The following is a 22,463-nucleotide window of genomic DNA, read 5'->3' on the forward strand; positions in this document are numbered from 1 at the left end:
TACCATATTTTTATTAGAATATAAGAGTGTGTATGAGCATTGCAATAAAAATAAATGCCAATGCGTGTGACACCACGTCACGCCTACTTGTTGCAAATAAGAAATAAAGCGCCACCCATCATATTCGGGGAGTATATATCTTTAAGCGCTCTCTTGATATCCATCCTTTTAAAAGCTGATCTGGTAGTGGCGATAACTGTAGCCGTAGGGATTCCGACGCAATAATACAGGTAAGATATAACTAATATACATGTAATAGGTATTATATAAAAATTCACATTATTCGTTTAAATTTTTATTTATAAATAGTTCTGCGGATTTATTATTATTTAAAATTCATATTTATAGAAAATATTTATATGCAACTATATAGCATTTATAAATTGTTTTATGTTAAATTATTTGTTATTTTTTTAACGAATAAATAAGTTGTATAATATATTTACATAAAATATCAGATATTATGTACAGAATGTAAAAGGTACCTACATTTTGCAGTTTAGGCATCACCGTAATGAAATATAAATATAAATAATTTAAACCAATATCCAAAGAAGGGAAAAAGTATTTAATACATTTAAAATTAACATTATTATAAATAGTAAGTTGAAAAAAGATTATTTAGGATTTTTTAAGCTTACAGTTAAAGTGGACGAAATATGATTAAGTAAAACAAAATCTACATTAGTTTACGTTAATATTACAAAACATTAAAATACACAACGTGAATTAATTAATTGGATTTACCTAACTTAGGTTTTTTTAGTATAAGTATGTTGTATTTCTTGAAAATTAAATAATTTAAATAAAAAATTATATAGTACTAAAATTTATAAAAATTATACAGTGATTCAAATAGTATTTACGATATCCATAAAACTATAATTAAGAAAATAATACCTACCTTTAGATTTGTGGTTGTACTTATGAATCATTTTACTGAAGTCAGAATAGATAGGTAATAAGTAGCTATTATATTTAAGTGAAACATTGTTAGAAAAGGTGAATCTGGATATTTTTAAAAAAGAATTTTATTGTGTTATTAATTATTATTATGGTGTAAAGTATGTACTGTATATGTATAGAATAAAAATAGAACTAAAGTAGATAGTTTCGAATTTAGATTTATCATTCAAATTTAATATATGTATTATGTATGAAAGTTGTTAATTTCAAAGTCTGTACATTTTATCAAATTATTAAATTTAATTAAATTTTTATTCTTACATTCATAAATAATGGAGTGAGGCTAAAATTATTCAATGGTGTGTTATAAGTTATAACTATAGTGCCCGGATTTAAATGCTCTAAAAACCGTCGAAAGATTACTAATAAAAATGTATTTTACCGCAATAATGCCCTTAAAAATTGATATATAAAATAATTTTTTTAATGCAATGTTTTATTAGGTACTTCTTTCTTCCTAATTTAAAATGAACAATACATTTAAAATAATTTACTAAACAATTATTTAAAAAAAACAAAATTAGATGAAAATTTGATTAGAAGTCCAGAGTGTTAATACATTTTAATCACGAGCTACAAATTTTGTTATTGGATACTTACATGTTTTTCCTTTTGTATAGGCCTAAGTGGGTAAATAGTTAAAAGTAGAACTTAAAGGACTAAAAGGATATTGCCCCCCCCCCCCCCCTAATAGAAGACGAATTAAATCCGCTACTGAAGTCGTATGATATACAAATATGCATTAAAACTAACAAAATTACCAAAAAATGCTAAAAAATGAAACAAAATGCAAAATAAAAGTTTCACCATTGAAAAAGATTCACTTTGCATTCAAGTCTGGGCCCTAGTTAATACTTATTTTATTAGGCATTAAAAATTATCAAAACTTTTCATGTAGGACTAACAGATAAGAAATATGATTATAAATTGAGCACCGATTGAGCTATTGAAGTACATAAAAGCCATTTAAGAATTTCCTTAAAGTTTTTGAAAAATACGATAATTTATACACTGTTTTACATTTTACGTAATTTTTATGCTATTTCACTTATACATGCAAATATGCCATTCAATTATTTTTAACTACTTCATAATTTATCAAGTAGGTATCTAAAGAAAATATGTACGTTTTACTTTTAAAATTCTAAGAAAAAGTTTTAAGAACTTTAAGAACTTTTGTAAGAAGGTAAAAATGTCATAGTTACGCCACTACATATATTAGAATTTAGTTTCATTGCCTATTTAAGATCTCTAAAATGTTTTTTTCCAAAATTTAATGTTTTTTTTTTATTAATAAATACTTTATTTTACTTTAAGCTTAAAACATAAAATAATTTAAATAATTTAAATAACATAATTATACTTTTATAACCAATAGATATACTATAATCTTTATGTGCTATAATATAATGTATTATATTGAACTATTAACACAATTGTAGATATTCATTGGTTCTTATCTAAAAGAAAAGTTAAGTTGCTTCACTTATATTTTATACTTTTACTGATTGTACTACTTTGTTAACTACGCGTATAATTAATATTATTAATTATTATGGAGAATTTGTAAATGTCGAATCCAATACACGCACGAAAACACTGTGCATTAAATAAACTAACATAAAAACATATAGATAATCGTTATTACGATATATAGTATTCTATGATTTTTTTCTATTGATTAATTTCTACTACAGTTTAATAATGATTATAATGAATACGATTAATAATAATTGATAATATTTTATTTTAAAAAGACTTATCCAAACATGCATTGTTTTTACGTCTTTATAATAGTAGTTTTGTACCAAAATAATACTTTTGTTTTAAAACATAAACATCTTTCATAGTTTAACTATTTCTGAACACGAAAATTAATATGGGTTTTGTCAAAGTTTTTGATTAAATGAGTTGCGTCAAGTCATTGCAAGGATCGTAGAAGTCTTTATATAAACTTTGCAATGACATGATGATTGCAGTAATATTAGCCAGTTTCTTCAGATAAAGTTAAGGATATGAAACATACCTATTATTTAAAGTACCTACATAAACAACGGTGAATAATACAATATACGCCACAATATTATGATTTCCTGTTTTCTTAAGTGTATATGTATAGATGTACAGGGTGATCCATTTAACGTAAGACACTTTATCGTTTAACCATCTACTTTTCGTATAATAAGTGCCTTACGTAAAATGGATCCCCCTGTGAAGAGTAAGTCAAATTTTCGTTCAAACTAAGAGTAAGGATAGGTTGAATTTAAGTTTTCACAAACTTGAACTGAATCTCAATCAACTTTTAAAATTATAAAAAGCAGGTAAGTGGAAGTCGTTCTGGTGTACAGTAGGTTACAATAGTGGGTCACTGTATTCGATGGTGTTAAATTTGAATTCAATGATGTAAATCATTGTATACGAAAAACGTTTCTGAGCGAAAACGGTCAGTCAGTCTATGATATTACCAAGTATATTTGAAGATATTATTGTGAATAAAGTAATTTATATATAACCTATTTACGTGAAGCCTTGTTTTAAATTTTCAATCCTTAGCCATAAAAGTTAAACATTTTATACATTTTTAACTACAAAATAATTAATAGATTATAAATTTGATAAATGTTGTCAACATTTAAACTTTAAATGCCTATAAAAAAAAAATTGTGCCTATGTATATTTAATATTTTTCAACCGCTATTAGAACGATATTGCAGGAGCCTTATATAAAATTTTCACGCTTTTTTAACCAACAAATAAAATTTTATTGATATTTATAGAAAAAAAAAAAAAAAAAATTGAAAACTGACAATGTCCGTAAACAGCTCAAAAAGAGTAAAATTATTTTCAAAATTTTATCGTGTATATAAAATGCATTCAGTGAAATTTTCAAGTATCTACAGTCATTCGTTTTTTAATTACAATAAAATAAGAAAATTGTTACATGAGAAATCGAGTGAATATCAAATGTTGTAAAAATATAAATTTCAGACGCTCATAAAAATTTAACTTAAGTTTCTTATTAGACATTTTTTTTTTTTGATAAAGGTAGACAAACTTATGGATAATCTTGTATTACATTTTTTAATCTTAGATTTTAAAAGAAAAATTTTTATGAATTCTCAACTCAAAACAATTTGCTAATTTTCGTGATTTTTCCGTATTTTGTAAAAATTTGAACTTTAAATGCTTATAAATAAAAACTGTGACTAAGGATTTTTAATTTTTTTATCTGCCTTTGATACCTTGACCTAGGAGCCTTCTATTAAATTTTCAAGCTTTTTTACTCAACAGATAAAATTTTATTGATATTTATAGAAAATAAAAATAAAAAAAATGGAAATTGACAATGTCCGTAAACAGCTCAAAATAAGTCAAAATATTTGGAAAATGTTATGGTGTATAGGAAATGCAATTATAAACATTCAGTCAAAATGTCATGTCCCTACGGTAATTTGTTTTAGAGTTACACCAAAAACCAAAATCGATTTTTTCGAAAACAGATTTTGCGTAAAAATTTCCGTTTTTCCTTAATTTTTCTTTTGTTTTTCACGTCGCTTTTGAAAACTACTGGGAAATTATTACTTTTGACCCCCCAAAGTACCAACTAGATTCATTTTCCTATCAGAAAAGTTACTGTTGAAGAAAATCCAAGCACTTTTACTGTCCTTAAAGGTGATGACAGACACAAAAATTTAAAAATTTAAAAAAAAAAAAAAAACACACATCATTGTAAAATCAATACATTCATCGCTTCGCTCAGAATCTAAAATTGAAATTTCATATATCTATAATTACCTCAAAACGAGTCCAATTTTTATCATATATAGAAAATTATAATATAAACATTTGATGAAAATTTCAAGCATCTAATAGTTTTTGAATAACAACAAAATAAGAAAAAGTTGTATTTGAATTTGTTAATTTACAGGTGAATATCCAATGCCTAACGCTTATAAAAAATTAACTATTGACTTTCCGGTAAACTTTTCTTTTTTTTTTAATTTTGAAAAAATTAATGGACATTTTGTATGAACATTTGAAACCTTAGATATAAATAGAAAATCTTTTATGAATTTCTAACTTGAATTAATTTGACAATTTTCGTGTTTTTGATGAATTTTGTCATAAAAAATTATTGTGGATTTATACTAAACTATTTTTAATTTCCACTAACATCAACTAATGTGGAACGTCGTATTACATTTTCAAATTTTTTGACCGATTGAAAAAATGTGTATCAACAAATAACAATAGTTAAAAAAACGAATAAAACTCGAAATTTTCTTATGCCTAAAAGGAGCTTAAAAAGAGCCACAATATTTCGAAAAAGTTATAGTGCACAGAAATTGATATTATAAAAATTCGGTGAAAATGTCATCTATATTAGGCTATTTTTTTAGTGTTACACTTAAAAACAATACATTATTTTTTTTCAAAAACTGATTTTTTGTAAACATTTCAGTTTTTTGTTTGTTTTTCTTTTGTTGACGCTTTTGAAAACATTTTGGAGTTTTATACTTTTGACCCCCAAAGTACCAACTAGATTCACTTTTCCACCAGATTTTTACTGTTTCAAAAGCCAATAGGTGATGACAAACACAAAAAAATCCGTACCTAAATCATTGTAAAATCAATACATTCTCGTTTCGATCAAAAATCAGAATCTAAAATGTAACCATAACACATTTTAAAATATTATAGAAGTAAAACAGTTTTTACACCTAACAAAAATAATTAAAATTAACCTGCTTTCATTCTTGAACATATTTCTGTTGTCAACTAGATGATGAAGCTTTGTTTCAAACTAAGCGGTGGCGATGTTCAAACCCATAAAAATTTATCAATTAAGATTTTTCAGACTTTCTAAAAAGTAAAAACATCATAAGTCTATTATAAACTACACGTTATACCAAAATCATATAAAACATGTATAATTATTAATTAATAATATTATCATATTATTATACAAACAATTTTCAGAGTAAGTTAAATTTTAACCTATAGACATGAAATACTAAAATAATTGTTAAATTTTGATTTAAAGTGTGCTAAAATAATTCTTTATCATTCAAAATTAATATCATCTATGATTCTTTTTATCGCTATAACATTTTCTCTTTCCTAAACACTTGCAAAATATTCCAATGTATTTTTATCTTAATAAAAGGGGTATAATACTGTGTATTAAGTTTTAAATTGTTTAATAATTTGTAATTGTAATTGGGGACTAATTAAAACTAAGTGATTAAATAATATTAATATTAATTGAATATTATTTTACTTTACTAAATACCAAGTATAATAATCTTCAAGGATCATGATATTAAATATTAATATATGCACAACTACGGTAGTGGTTAAACGGTAAAAGAAGGGTTAGATTAAGTTAGACGTAAGTTATACGTGTACCTACATCAAAAAGTAATTTACGTTAAAATCGAGGTTAAAATGGAAAAAGCTGCAATATTTATATTCAAACTAAATAGTTATAAAAATAAAGAATAAGACGTAAGTTAAATAAATAATCATCTGCTTATTTGTTTTTCATTGTAGTTTAGTAGTAAGTGCATTATTTTATTTAGATTTATGATTGGCACTTGAACTTGTTTTTGAAGTCAATCAAGATACAATAATTGATCTTAATAATAGTACGTATCAAACAAAAAAATTAAAAGGTAGTTTACTCGCTATATTTTAAATGTTTTATATGTAATTAAATTAAACTATTCAAGTAATAACAGTGGTGTAATACTATAGTATTAATAGTCATATCAATATTATCGAAAAAGTTAAAGGAAAATATACTACTAAGTACTATTGGAGTAATCGGGGGGCCCATTCGTCACGGACTTTCAGGCGTTACCGATTGAGGAACTCATGTCCCAGTGTCCCGATATTTAATTGAATATATACGATATGATAAATGTTTATCCATAATTTATTCATCAACAGTAAATTAATCACACGTAAATAGTATGCATGATGCATATAATAAAATTAACACATATAAAATTAAATTATAATTTGTTGAACCGGAGTTCATAAAATGTAATCTAGCCACCCTAAACTATTATAAAACTACTATAACAAATATAACTAGGTACTATAGTAATATAAAATATATAATACCAACGATCTACATACTAGAAAAATAAATAATTTCAATATTCATGAATAGGTGTATAAAAAACAATATTATTATTAATTAATTATGCTGTTAATTGTTATTAGGTGTTTTTATCAAACTTAAAATACAACTAAAATATATACCGAATATTTAACATGATATTTCTATTACGAACTCATAAACAAAAATAATTTTGAGTTTTATTGTATTTTCTGATTTAAATAAAAATATTTTCAATGGTACCTATGTACTGTAACATAGTTTAAAAAATTATAATTTTTACTTTATACAAACTACAAATAGGTAAATTCAAATAAAAATAATACCATGTTATACATAAAAACAGATCAAAACTATTTCTGTTCACGAATTAATATTGTGTAAAATTGACGAGTCAAGTAAGAAAACAATTTTTCAATTTTAAATCATTCATCAAATTTTTGTATGTAGAAAATTAACTACCTGTCCACATAGTCTCCAATGACCAAAAAAGGTGAGACACGTCATCAAAAAATATCCTTGTTAAATCTACACCAGAGGGAATAAAAAAGATCCTTTCGTTCGCAAATCCGTGTTATTATTGTATCCGTACAACATATAAACGTATTATATAAAATTAAAAAAAATATTTATAGGTATGTACAAATAGTTAAACAACAAATACGTCTTTTTTGATTTACAATTACTTTAACTGTAATTAGTATTTACATATTAGACAGTTTTAACTTAACAAACAGTAATATTACGGTTAAATTTATTTATTTATTCGAAAAAATTAATTTTTGTTTTGATTTTAAACTAATAGTGCGATGATTACAATTTACAAATAAACCATTTAATTTCTAGTTATTGCTCAGAATAAAAAATAAAAATAAGATAATTTGTTTATAATATTGGAATAGTCTGTGAGTGTCGAATCATTATCTCGAAAATTATCAAAATTTAGGAAATTTTTATTTTTGTGATTTGAAATTAATGCAATTCAATATTGTTAAGATAAAAATTATATTTTTTATCTTAATAGTTTTTTTTATGACACATTTTTAATTAAATAAGAAGTGTTTTTTCTGAAAATGTCGATGTATAAAAATAGAATTTCAAACTAGTAGTTAATAAGTTACAACTATATAATTAGATATTTTTAATACTTTAAAATTAAATAAATAGAATAGTGAATCGACATACATATTTATCTATTATAGTAGTAGTTGCAGTGCCACTCCACTCCGTTCAATTAAACTGCAAATTAACTACTTGTACGAAATTTGATTTTAATTTATTAAAATTCGTAGAAAAAATATTCTTCTTCATAATATAAAATTTAAAATGTATGGTGTGATTCAAAAAATAAATTACTTAATAATATAAATTTTTTAAAAAGTTGTTTTTTTACTTTAAAGTATGTACAAAAAAATTAACGTTAGTTAATGCTTTTTGAGAAATTGAGAGTTTACTGATAAAAGAATCACGCAAGTGAAAGAAACAAAAAAATGTTTATGGATAGTTTTAAATTTTAAAATCTAATAAATAGCTATATTGGTATTACACTAAAAAGATTTTTTGATTATTAAAATTATTAATAACTGTTTAATTATGTTTATAAAATGTGTGTTTCAGCATGGTAAAAATTGGTTTACCCTGGGTGTTGCTGGTTCTAATGAAACTGACTAACCGAGAAATCAAATCCGATGAGATTATATCAATACAGGAAGTGTATGATATATGCCAAGTAGAACCTAACACCGATATATGCGATCTACTGGAAAAATCTTCGAGTTTAGTTGACCTAAACAAATTGGATTCACCAGATAAACGCCGACAGAAGACAGTATTCTCCAGTTGGGGTGGAAAAAGACAAAGCACTTACCCATATGGGGGGAAACGTCCAGCGTTTTCCAGTTGGGGAGGAAAACGAGCTTCGGACAAACACGGTCGACCCAAACAAACCTTTTCTAGTTGGGGCGGAAAAAGAAGTGATTATGATGGTTATGATAATGGAGAAATGGATGAACACCAAATGGATAAAAGGGAACTTAATGGGATTAAACAAGATAAAAACAATTATAGAAATAAAATGACCAAAGGAATTCATGCATTATTTACTATTTTTTCCGACTGGTCAAGGGATCCAGAAGAAAAGAAAGGAATTCGATACGCTGGTATTAAAAGTATGAGGAGAAGTTCCGATTTTTTTCCATGGGGTGGAAAACGATCTACCGGTGATGCTAAATAAATATGTTTTTCTTTATAGTTGATGATAGGCGCATTCAATTTTGTCAAACTTTACTTTAAAAACAAAGATAATTTAATCCTAATCTTACTTAAGTGATGATAAGCTTACTTAGGTAGTATTAAATTGGTAGAAACGTATATGTATTATCAAAATAAATATATTTGTGATTAGACGACGGAATTTAGTTATTGTTCTATATTATTGTTCTACATTAAGTCAAAATTTTGATTTATATTATATTGTTACACTATTTAAAAAATCTGGAAGATTTTGAAATAAAAGTTAATCTTGAATTTATACTACTTTCTATGTGATAATTGATAAATGTAATTTTCTATGTATCTATAAATAATTATATTGACCAAGATTCATATTTGACGACACATTGAAGGTTTAAAAATCAAGAGAAATTAGCTTCATTGATTATCACAAGTATCAAGTACCTATATAATGTATTGACTAATTTAATATTAGTTTTGTATAATATAAAATTTAATAATAAAATAGTTTGGTAAACTAATTTTTGAGGGGGTTATTAAGTTTATTAAAAAATTATAAAAATAAATATAGCACATAACATTTAAACAATACTCACAAGTATGAGAGACAAGTCTTCTACTCCTCAAAACAATGAAGCCTCCTCAAATATCATTGATAAGTATAGTTTTGTAACAGTACTTACAAATTAGGAACAATAAATTTAAAATATCAAGTTGCACTAACAACACACCAATGTTATCTAATTAAGTAGGTAATTTACTACTAAATAAATAAGTACCTATTTACCATATACTGTACAATATATAGGTACGGTTCATATTAGTGTGTATGAAAGTTCTTGCCCACTTCTGTTTTTGTACAATAATACAATAATACAATTTGTACAATAGTACATCAGGCCATTTTAGTAGATTAATAACGAAGAGAAGATTTATTTTGCAATCAAATCACTTATTTCAGTATTCTTTTAAATGTATTTATTTTAAAATTTATACAAATAACTGATTAATATTGTTTAAATACATTTCTCAAACTATTCATCTCGGTTTTAATAGATTAGCAATCTTTTTTCTCACAAAAATATAAATTACTTTTTAAAATTTATTGTACTAATCACAATCCCTTTAAAAGCTGATATATAGGTGTGTTAAGGTACAGTTTCCCTGCAGCGTCAAACAGTGGAATGGCACGGCCACGTCAGATGACGACCCATGTCTGAACTGGTAGTGACGCTAAATGCTGCGTCCAGACGATGCAAGGAAAACGTACGATATGATGATTTTTTAGAAAAGGGAAACACACTTTACTAGCTCAACCTTTTTTTCTTAGGTCACATATGTTTGTAATGTTACCTGGGTACAACATGGTCATGAAAATGTCCACGGGGAAGAATATTTTAATATTTTAATTACACACACCAACAATCATTCTTATTGAAAATTGCAATAGTGACCACATAGCTCTCACCTTAAACATTGTTTTTAGTTTATTATTTTAATATACATTTTGAAATTGTTTACTCAATTGCAACACTCAATTTGCATCTATGTTTTTTTTGGCCACATAAAAAAGCTTGACAGGCAGTAGGTTATGTATAACTGTGTTAATACTGCTCTATAATCAATATTACTAAAAAACCTTGATATTAAATTTAAATCAAAAGGATATTATAGAAATTGTTATTTTAATTAATAACTTATCTATAAACAAGGAGTCCACACCCCCTCTCAACCAAAAATAAAACAACATGGAAAGTACAACTATATTAAATGCATTTACAAACATTTAAAATTAACAGTATGATAAACCAACCACTGCCTACCAACAATGTTAAATTCCTGTCCACTGTTGCCAACCAACATTCACAGTATCTGTACACCTTTCATTACAAATGTATAAATGTATTGAATTAAATTAATTTAAAATATTTAAAACTATCATAAATAACTGCAATTGTTGACTGTTGTTGATAAAAGCATGAAGTTTATCACAGGAATAAGCACAAAATATTTCTACAATGTTGGTGTAAGATATGCATTTTAATCTTTTACCAACATTTTTTTGTTGATATATATGTTTTTATTGCAGAATAGTTAAATAAAGTTACCAAAAAGTTGATACATACTAAATACAATTTTGGATTTAGATTCCCTATGTTCCAAATCCAAATAGAATTTTTATTTAACTTTGGTATCTACTTAACTATCACAAAAAAAAAATGCAAATGGTAGAAATTTCCAAGCTTAAAATTATAACTTTTTAGTACTGAATTTAATATTGCATTCATTAATGTATTTATAAAAATAAAAAATACTAATGAAATAAAATAATTTTTAAGTTGAAACGTATGAATTGTTTTAGTTTTTAATGGATCTAATATTTACTTGAATAGACAAAAATAAATATTTAAAGTTAAAATTGTATTAGGTTGGCTCCATCATATTTTAATCTAGTAATAAAAAATTAAAATGTATGTACCAGTCTATATAGGATGTTTTACCAACCATGTTCATCCCTATTTTCTTTTAATAATGAATTTATTCAAATTTTGATTTTTGGAATTTTTAAATATACTCAGACCATATTTTTAAATTCTTGTTAATCAATAAATAAATAAGACAAGAAATCTTATAGTGATCAATGGTCTTCAATTTATATGTTTAAGTACTTAAATACCCAAAAAATCATAATAATGTTAAATTACAATAATAGTATTATAAATACTACAGAAAATATCCTAACTAATAAAATTGTGAACATTTTAAATGACAAACATAAATTTTATACAGTATGTTCAATTAAGAATATTGGACTTAATCTCGTTATTACTTTATTAAAAAAATTGTTTAGAACAAAAAAATGATATGGACGTGTAATATACATTCTACGATTATATCATTTTTGTTGGTGTCATATGCTAATAATAATAATGTATGGAATATAAGTATAACATCTGACATATGTCAGCTAAAGTTCTGATCATTCAGTTCATCACTCGTTGACATATCTCCAGGTCTAGTTCACCAATTTCGTCCTTAAGTTTTTAAAAGTATTGTGGTTTATTTCCGTAAACTTGAGCTTAGAAAAAACAACAAAGAAAAAAACCACTGGAGTTAGATCACACGGTCTGGGATAAAGTAATAATGAGATTAAGTCCGGTATTCTTAATAAAACACGCCAGGGTTAAGAACGCCGGATTTGAATTATCCATGAATGATTGACAATTTTGTTCTAGTTCTAGGTAAACTGAAGCTTGCCAATGTAGCCGAGGTATATGTCGGATGTTATATTGTATACGTAAATCGAAGAATGTATACTACACGTTTATATAATTTATTTGTTCCAAACAATTTTTTATAACCAAGTTATAAAAAGTTTAAATCCGGCGTTCTTATTGAAACAATCTATATTTATAACTTATAACTTCTTAATTAAAGTTATAAAAGTAATAACTTACCTATTAAAATCATTATATTCTATCCATTACATTTTAAATAAGGTAATAAGGTATAGTATTTGGATGTATACTCTATAATATTATACCTAGGTACGTACTAGGGTAATGATAATTATTAATTATAATTTACCTGAAAAAGCAGACGTAGTGTTGTTTTTAAGAAGAATATCACACAGTAGAATAATAATAGTTTGAGTTCACTGTAAACGGTTATTGTAAAAAACAATAGAAGAATTAATAAATAATATTATTATTATGTTAACAAACATTTTTTTCAAAAATGTTTCTTTTTATATTTACTGGTCTAAACTCTAAATGCTTTGATAAAGCTAAAGCCATGGTAGTATGGTATTATGGTAAGAATAGGTAAATATTTATTATAGGTAAATAGGTAATACAAAATAATGTCAAAAATATAATAACATAGAAGGTGAAAAATTATAAATTAATAATTACCAATACACCTTGAGCACAGGCACACATATAGATAATAAACAGGATACAGACTTATCACAATATAAACAGTCTTATCATTAACTCTATGGCAACACCATGGTTTAAATATGGGCAACCATGAGCAACCATGGGCCATGCCTATTAATATGGCAAATAATATATATGTATACCTAATATATATGGCACACACGGACTTGAATTAATATTATTATCTCCATAACAATAACAACAAGTCTTATAAATTAATAATGGAAATTTAATATTTTCATTTTTGTGTTTTTGACTTTCATGACATAAATACAATATAATGTTTAAAAATAATTAAAACTATTTTTCATTTTTATATGCAATAGTTTTTAATATATTATAATTTATAATCACAGTACCTATCATGCATTCACACATTAATTGGAATATTAGTTAAATTTACAATTCTGACTTTCTGCAGCTACCTAAAATGGAAAAATGTTTTTACATCGGTATTTTTTTATTGTAGCCTACAAGTATTACTATTGATTATAATAAATGGTATTAGTATATTACCTACAGTTACGTCATACACATAATTATTAATTTGTAATATAATATTGTAGGTATTTGAGTTAGCCTGTAAATAAAATAAATAATGAACGGACCAGACATGCTAACCTGATGTTACAGAGGTTTCATTTTTTAAACTTTTACTACCTACCTATCATGTCTGTAGTTTATAAATAGGTAGATAAAAGGTACCAAGTCGTAAGTACTTATGTAAATTCAAAATTTAGTGAAATAATACAATTTGATTTACGACTTTTAAATAGGTAAGTAATATGTATACAACATAATAACAACGATAATATAAGTTAGATGAGTAAAAAGGTGGGCAAGTGGGTGTCGCTCTGTTGTACTATTTGTCTTACAATATTTATAGCAATCCAAGTTTTAGAGATCTAGTTGCGCACTTGCGCCTATAGTCATGGATAGGTAACAATTAACAATGCGTCAATGGTCAACGCGTATTATATAGGTAATCATAATTTATTATTATTGTATGTTATCCTACGGTACAAATGTAAAATGTTTATTTCAGAAAGTCAGAATAGATGAAATCCATTATTAATCCGGTAGGTAGTACCTATACCAGGCAGTGGGCAATAGCACTGTGCTATTATAGCAAATACTATATACGATATTTTAATTGCAACAGAATAAATATTTATTTAAAATTTTTAAATTACTGATAAAAACATAACATCCGTGTTATCAAAGTACTTAAGACCGCCCAATAACAATAGAGCTTATCAGTTTATCTTTATTGGCTGTGGACAGTGGACTGTAGTCTGTGATCGTTAGTCTTTACATACTACATTTAGATATTTTAATATTTTATATACATTTGTAAGCAAACTTCGTAAACAATTTTTATTTTATTCATCAAGTGCAGTCTTTATTTTTCATTGTATTAAAGTTAATTTGAACTATATTCCGTACTTATTGTGCTTTAAACCAGTGCGAGCTTGAATGCAAAAAGATTTGGACGATCGAGGGACACGTGCACAGTATTTGTGAAGGGCAGAAAACAGGTGATCATTTTATCAAATTTTCCCACTTCTATACATTTTTAAAAAATAACTGTAAATCGTAAATGAAAACATCAGCTAACTGTAAACGTAATTATGGAGAGTTTCTCTTTTCTCTTCTGAATACTAACCTACCTATTTCATTCAGAATACATGTTTTAATCGATCAACATGGACGTTTCTTTTTTAAAGATTATTTTTGCCTTTATGGCATTTTCAATCGTCATTTTAAGTGTTCTAATTAATTTAATTGAATCTAAATTGCCGGTGTCTATAGTGCAAACATTCAGGTATGGTAAATTTTCAAGTGAAAAGAAACATTTCTTGGTCAACTACTTGGAAGTACCGAAAAATTGGTTCAAACATTTTTACGTATTTGCTGCTATGTGGTCGACACTTGGATTTGTATTAGTAATACTAGCTTTCGTTTTCAAAGTGCCTGTTCCTGAATTCATAACACATTTTCTGGACATGGTAGCACTAAAGAATCGACGGACGTCATACAATGCAACTGCTACTACTGTTGCCATGTTATGTATGCTAATCCAGTGCTGGAAGCGTTTTTATGAAACCCATTATTTAAGTATTTTTTCAAATTCGAAAATTAATATTTCTCATTACGCTATTGGATATATACACTACTTTGGTTGTATAGCTGCCATTTTAGCTGAAGCGCCTTCGCCTTTCACCTCACTTTCTGTTGATCATCAGTCCTACTTCTTAATTAATGATATAAACATTAGACTGATCATTGGAATTATTATCTTTCTGTGGGCTTTCCAACAACAGTATTTGGCAAATGTAAATTTGGTTAATTTAAGAACAGATAAAGAAGGAAAAGTTATAACATATGAACACAAAATTCCAACTGGTGGTTTATTTGACAAAATATCTTGCCCTCATTTGTTTTGCGAAATGCTTATGTATATGGCCATATACATTATGCTTTGGGGAAGTCAGATTTGGCCTTACATTTTTTTTTGGGTATTGAGTAATCAGTGTGAGTCTGCAATGCTTAATCATTGGTGGTATCAATCAAAATTCAAAATGTATCCTAAAGAAAGATATGCGTTCATTCCATACATATTATAATTGAAATGGTAGAACCAGCTACTATTATTGTTTCAAATGGAATACCCTAGAGGTTTAAGAATTTATACTTTTGTTAATTATTATTTGAATTATTTTAGTTAGTAGTACTTAGTAATTTGTTATAATCAACCATTTATATTAATATAACAAGAAATTCATGTTTACATTGATTCAATCATTGATATATTTTTTAATAAAAAATGTCAACTTTAGTCTTTTTTTTATTTTCATTAGGAATTGATTTTACGGTGCTACTAATTATAGGTACTTATATTATTTATTTTATATATTGTTGAAATATAATGCTTAAATTTGTAATTTGTTCAAAATGACTTACTTGTCGATGGTTATTATTTATAGGTACATCATTTCATTATTATTGCTCAAAATATATTATTTTTATTTTTAAAGGCACACAAGTTTTATTGTAGTATCTATTATTAGTTATTACTTATGATGTATATGTTTTTTTTTATTTGAAAATAAAATAATTTGGAGAAAAATTACATTTTCACAAAAAAGTTATTACCTAATTTTTATGTATTGAATTTAGTATTAAATACTTGCTCATCAAAATAAATATGTCTGATGCTATCTCTAAAGGCGATTGATTAATCCTGTGTTATGCAAAGGGTTTTGTTACATATTTTATAAATATATAATATTACATAATGCTGAAGAGCTAATATTGATAGAATATTATAATATGTATATTGTATAGTCTATAATATATTGTGTTATACTGTTATAACTTGTAATATTATGTACCTATCTACATAGATTTATTTACTATTTTACTAGTATATGGATCAATTAACTCTATGCTCCGAGAAAGTAGTACCTAACATGTTTCCGGTACAGTAGGTGTCAGGTATGTCTCATCATTGAGTAAGTCACTGTAATGTATGTGTTAAATTTAAATTCAATGATAAATCATTGCATAAAAAAATGACTCTGAGTGAAGATTTTCAGCAGATTTTATGGCATTTCTATTGCAAGCGATTTAAATGTTAATAGGTAACCCCTTAGTAACAAAAAAAATAATGATAAAAATATTGATGTTTATTGATACATCAACAACATACTTTTGGCTTATTTAAAATTTTAGAAACGTTGGTTTAGAACAGAACCATGATGTTATAATATACTAATATGTTATATATGTTATAATATACTTTCCAACACAGAGAAAGATAACTTATGTAACCATTTATAAAACATATTACATAGTACATAATGTTTAAAGGCTACTTAAGACTTAAGTTATAACTTTATAAGTATATTGATTATGTTTTAAGACATTTCTGTTTATAATATAAAATAATTTTTTAATTTATGAATTTCTCAGCTATATCTACCATTTATCTTCATTTTTATACTATACTAAAAATTAATTTAGTATAGAAAATTTATATTCTATGAAACCTTATATTTTACATTATAAATTGATGATTTGAAATTATAGCTAATTTGGAGATATCAAATATTATTGTAAAAACAAGATATATAAAAATAAATAACATGAAGATGTGGCAGCTTCTGAAGCATTTTTGATTCACAAATACAATTTAATATAACTGTAAATACATTTTAAAGTGATCATGATAATATTGAGTGTATTCAAAAAAAAGTAAATATTCACCAATTTATGAACACAAACATTTATTTATCATCTTAAATTCACCATTAAGCTAATTCACGTAATAGCTTCAGTTTTCTTCAACTTTCTATAGTTTTAAACGATTTTTTAGTACTTCGACTATATACCTAGGTTCATGCTGCAACAGAAAACATTTAATACAATATTATATGATGAGTAATGACGGAGGTAATGAGTAATGACTTATAACTTTTAAGTCAATTTATTTTTACAATAATAATATATTGAAGAACACTTAAAAATGTATGTATATAGTTCATCCAGTTAAGAATATGAAAGTCTTAAGCATGCAAACTGAGGAAACTCCCACAGATTTTTGCCGCTACCTCGTGTATTTATATACTGAAAGAAATATAGTATAGTTTTCTTACTAGGTATCAATTACTAAAGATAATAAAATACATTTTTTGCCTTCAAGTTTTAACATTAAAATTAATATTTATAAATTTATAAAATCCAATGAGGATATAAATATATACTATGATTATTCAATAGATAACTTACTTTTAAAATATGTATTCCTCTTTCACTCATTACAACTACATCATTGACTCCTTCACCAACTATATCTAAATAACAAATTGTATATACCGGGTCTCTCATATCAAATTGTTGTTGTTCCACCCAGTTGTTATTTTCGTAGACATAATTTAAAATATACTAAAACAAAAAATATTTTATAATTTTGTTTTATATGGTTTTAGTATTTGATAAATAAATAAATAAATATTAATAAGTATTAAAAAAAATTACATTTCCATAAGTCCCAAGTAGTATTTCATTCTTGGAATCAAAATTTACATCTGTGATTAAAGCGCACACAATAGCTTGGTGTCTATTACTATCGGTCAATGTTATTGCATTTCTTAAATCGTTTTTCAACACATTCCTTAAACAAATATAATATATGTTCATTATTAATTTAAAAAAAAATAAACATTATTTTATACAACTAAGTTACCAGTACTTGCATATATACAACAGCACTTTCAACTGCACTCCCTACTAGTAAACAGACTTGTTCTTTTTCATCTACAGTGTCACAATCTGGTATGAAATCATCTTTGACTGCTATTAATTTTATATGATATATATTATATATTAATAAGTGAAAATTTAATGGTATTTATTATTGAACAGTAAAACCCCGATAGTCAGGACTAAATAAGACAAATTGGTGTTGCCTAGAGATTATTGGAAGTTTTTCTAGGGTACTTAATGACAAAGGAATTTTATCCTTTCAACTTTATTTATCAATTCTGAGTAAAAAAAAATATTATTATTATTTATTCATTACATTTCATTGTAAGTGAGGAAAAAATTGGCAATTTAAGTGATATTCTCAATTTTTATGTCAAAACAAGTTTGAACTATAGACACAGTACAACAAGTGTGAGAAGATTTCAAAAACAGAATTGAAGTAGATAAATTTGTTTCATAAGTTAATTGTATTCTGGAGATTTGAACAAGTTACTATTGAATATGAATGGATTAATATGCTGTCTGGACAACCGCTTACAGTGCTTACACCAAACTACAGAAGGCCTGGACTATCAAAATTCTAATGTAAGCAATTTTTTTTTTATTTTAGAACACCTGAGAGAATGTTGTCAATGTCAACAGTTTTTTTATGTATGTTGAACAATTGCATGACTGTTATTGGCGACTCATAACGTTCTAAAAAGCAATGCAGTATCTGATTTTTTCCTGAATCTACTATTGCTAACATTGAATATCCTGTTTCACATCCATAATACGATAATCTTCTAAAATAGTAAAACATTGAGATAATATTTTTTAATTTTGTAAATTATATTTAAAAAATAATGATTTACTTTTTGTAGTTGCTAAATGATTTTGTACCAAAACATAGAACAATGGAGTCTTTTGTATCTTCAAATTCAATAAAATATTCTTCAACTTTTTGTTCAAGAATTTCTTGTTCTTCAATCTTATAAGCGTGTATTTTTTTATCACTTCCTGATAACAACCACATGCCCTAAATCATATAAATAAGGTTATTTAGGTATCTTAGTTTAGAGGGGAGGGTTTAATTAATATCATAGCAAAATATGCAGTTGTTTATAATATAAAAATAAAATGTCCACTGACAGGAGTGGAAGCAAAATATTATTTTTTATTTAACTATCATTTATTTTCAAACAATATTGAAATCAGGAGTTAACAGTGGTATATTGTAGGGTTAATAGTGTATAGTAATTATCTGTTGTTTTTATTGCGTATACTTCTAACGAAACTATTATTATACGGGATACTTGAGATAAAACTTTGTCATCATCACTCGCAAATCTCACATAAATCGCTGATTTTGATGTTCAAAGATTTCTATTTACATTTTATTTTTAAATTTTAACGAGTTTGGTGATCATTAAGTACTAATGTGCCATATCAATTAAAATTGTCAATTGAGTTCAAATGTATGAAATTATTGGTATATTGAATGAAATTGTAAAAAATATTCTGAGTGAAATATTTTTGAAGTGCATAATAATAATATACCATCAATTTATTTACCAATACACCATTATTAGAGGTTTATAAGTATTTGTTTTAAATAACTAAATACTATAGTTCAGTATTGCAATAACTACAAATCTAAAAGTAAAACATAAATGAATAGTATTTTACATTTTTTTGCAATTCTGACATATAAATGGCATGGTTCAATTGAAATGGGACAAAATCCAATTTAAGCGTTTTACAACTTTCCATTATAGCCTCTAATGATGAACCAGGAAATCCTGAGTATATGTTTAAGTATGTTTCAGCCGTTTCAGGCTCTTCATCTTCTACAATCTAAAACACAATACACATTTATTAGCATAAACATATTGTGAATTATAATTTATAACTTAACAATTCATTAATAATAAAAAATTACATAATATTAGTTAAGTCTTTTTATTACTTAGGCTCCAAAGCAGTTATTTTATTCGTGACAGTATTGTGTAATATGCTAAAACTTATATTTTCTGTCTGTATTTTGTGTAGAAACAAAAAAGTTTCCATGTATCCATAATACATGTTTTTGTATTACGAGTAGGTACAAGGTAGTCAAATTTTCTTTCATATGCGATAAATACTTGAATAAAATGTTAAGAAAAATACATTTAAATGTTTGATTGGTATTAGGTATAAAATTTTTATGATTTTATAAATTTAATTCTAAACATTTAATATTTTAAAAGAGCATTTTATAAAACGATTGGGAAATTTTAAATTTGGATCGAAGATAATTAGTAATAGGTACTAACATTGTGATTTGCAAGATAGATGAAGACAATCAAGTATGAAAATGATAACTAAAGAAATATTATAATCCAATGTTCAGAGAAAATAATTTTTTGCTGCTCAGTTATGAACTTAGTTTTAATTTATAGGGAAGGTTGAGGTTTAAAAATATATATATTAAAGGGTTAGGTTAGGTAGGTATACTTCATAAAAAACTTAAATATTAAGAACCGACCTAAATAACAATAATAGGTACATTTATTTGATTAGGATATTCTATCATTGTCAGTGGCATGGTGAACTAAATATTTTCCAGAGGCAAGTTACAAATATCCCAAGTATTCATGTATAATAATGTATTAATATAATATAACTAATTATATTTCAGATCGTTATTGACTACGTATTGAGAATATCATATTACATTTACTAGAAAACCCACCCACCCCTCTATTTAAGAAAAATCTCAGAGCAATTGCTTCTGAAATTACCGTTCGCCACACCACTGATCATTATGTGCTTATAAATTAAACATATGTTACTATAAAGTACATACCAATGCATATGTTATTCCGAAAACAAAATCATCATATTCCTTACATCTGTTTATGCAGTGTATAGAAATGATCTCTGCATTATCTTTAAAATAATTCAAATCATGAGATACTGAAAATTTCTGTAAACATGGCAGTTCTAAAACTCACTTGGAATATTTGAAAAATTGAGTTCCACGATAGAAGTTTCGACCTTGTCGTCTATTATTTTCGACTCCAGAGTGATCATGTCTTTTTTTGATGCGATCATAACAATCTTTTGGTCGCCGTCGACCTTTTGCATTACCGTTGCAGAATAAATGTTTGCTGGAGACGACGTGTCGTACACTACCGACTGCACTAATCCATCCATTTTTATTCTTTACTCTCTTCTAGACGTTTACGAATAGTTTGTACTCGTTTCGATGAAATGTTTTCTAAACGACACGTCTACAGCGAAACAGGTCCGACTGCACTCGTTGCGACTTGTGATTGTGCATTTGTGGCTTGCGCTGTAACGTCGAACGGCTGTAAACAATGATTATGTATCTAATATAATTTAATAGTGATAAGACGTGATAACTCTTCTAGTATAATATAATAATTCCATCAGTTGGTTTTTATCAATGAACCGTACGATTCGATGGCGAGATCTACGAGTCACAAAATAGAACTGTCGACGACGTTCCGTAGTACCAAACGCATTGTACAGAGTGCGCAGTTATAATGTAAATTGCTAAATATTTTCTACAATATTATCGTTATGACGTTTTCGTTGTACTACTTAGGTGCCTATAATATTATTTCTGTCTGCCTTTTACATTTTCACGGATAAACAGCTAAACCGATTTTAGTGAAATTTGGTATAGACTATGAAGGTACTCAAACCTTGAGAAAGGACATGGGCTACTTGAATCTTTTTTAAATCAACCCCTAAGGGTCTAGTTTTTTGAGTCTATAGGGATGTGTAGTTCATCTTGTAAATTTAAGCTAGAGACATGCCGTGGGCGCTTCCTGTAATTAGTCTTAAACTAATCGCTTGAAATACTTCCAGTGGGCGAATGTTAGACGGTTTTGCTTGGCCCCAGATTTGGATGCCGTGTTCTGATCACAGATCGTTCGAGT

The 22,463-nt window shown here is 26.1% G+C and overlaps 5 protein-coding genes across 17 annotated transcripts in view; 3 read left to right on the forward strand and 2 right to left on the reverse strand.

Moving 5' to 3' along the window:
- LOC132950294 (COMM domain-containing protein 4) overlaps positions 1–13,305 on the reverse strand; it is a 44,218-nt gene extending 30,913 nt beyond the window's left edge. For 2 of the 8 annotated variants that reach the window (XM_061021686.1, XM_061021681.1), the window contains exons 1-2: positions 13,240–13,305; positions 12,914–12,983 (exon numbers count right to left, since the gene is read on the reverse strand). The gene's annotated coding sequence lies outside the window, so the exon portion shown is untranslated. The other 6 variants (XM_061021683.1, XM_061021680.1, XM_061021684.1 and 3 more) reach the window with 5 other exon arrangements.
- Positions 121–9,765, forward strand: LOC132950293 (uncharacterized). Its single transcript, XM_061021679.1, has 2 exons — positions 121–230; positions 8,711–9,765. The coding sequence occupies exon 2, from the start codon at positions 8,712–8,714 to the stop codon at positions 9,324–9,326; it is 615 nt and encodes a 204-aa protein (XP_060877662.1). The 5' UTR covers positions 121–230; position 8,711; the 3' UTR covers positions 9,327–9,765.
- Positions 13,306–14,546: 1,241 nt separating the features above from the next.
- Positions 14,547–22,463, forward strand: part of LOC132950339 (protein UXT homolog) — a 67,889-nt gene continuing 59,972 nt past the window's right edge. For all 4 annotated transcript variants that reach the window (XM_061021750.1, XM_061021751.1, XM_061021749.1 and 1 more), the window contains exon 1: positions 14,547–14,804. The gene's annotated coding sequence lies outside the window, so the exon portion shown is untranslated. The remainder of the gene's footprint in view (positions 14,805–22,463) is intronic.
- Positions 14,811–16,105, forward strand: LOC132950338 (polyprenol reductase). Its single transcript, XM_061021748.1, has one exon. The coding sequence runs from the start codon at positions 14,973–14,975 to the stop codon at positions 15,891–15,893; it is 921 nt and encodes a 306-aa protein (XP_060877731.1). The 5' UTR covers positions 14,811–14,972; the 3' UTR covers positions 15,894–16,105.
- Positions 16,418–21,866, reverse strand: LOC132950337 (KICSTOR complex protein kaptin-like). 3 transcript variants are annotated; one of them, XM_061021747.1, is made up of 9 exons: positions 21,510–21,866; positions 21,362–21,444; positions 20,203–20,370; positions 19,389–19,552; positions 19,150–19,319; positions 18,525–18,624; positions 18,307–18,442; positions 18,058–18,213; positions 16,418–17,671 (listed from the first exon to the last, which is right to left on the reverse strand). In XM_061021747.1, the coding sequence occupies exons 1-9, from the start codon at positions 21,709–21,711 to the stop codon at positions 17,621–17,623; spliced, it is 1,230 nt and encodes a 409-aa protein (XP_060877730.1). In that variant the 5' UTR covers positions 21,712–21,866; the 3' UTR covers positions 16,418–17,620. The 3 variants fall into 3 exon arrangements, with proteins under 3 accessions (XP_060877730.1, XP_060877729.1, XP_060877728.1); XM_061021746.1 differs by lacking the exon at positions 16,418–17,671 and adding an exon at positions 17,678–17,895 and having other exon boundaries at positions 18,525–18,621; XM_061021745.1 differs by lacking the exon at positions 16,418–17,671 and adding an exon at positions 17,678–17,895.

The sequence above is a fragment of the Metopolophium dirhodum genome, chromosome 8, assembly GCF_019925205.1.
Source record: "Metopolophium dirhodum isolate CAU chromosome 8, ASM1992520v1, whole genome shotgun sequence".
NCBI classification, from domain to species: Eukaryota; Metazoa; Arthropoda; class Insecta; order Hemiptera; family Aphididae; genus Metopolophium; species Metopolophium dirhodum.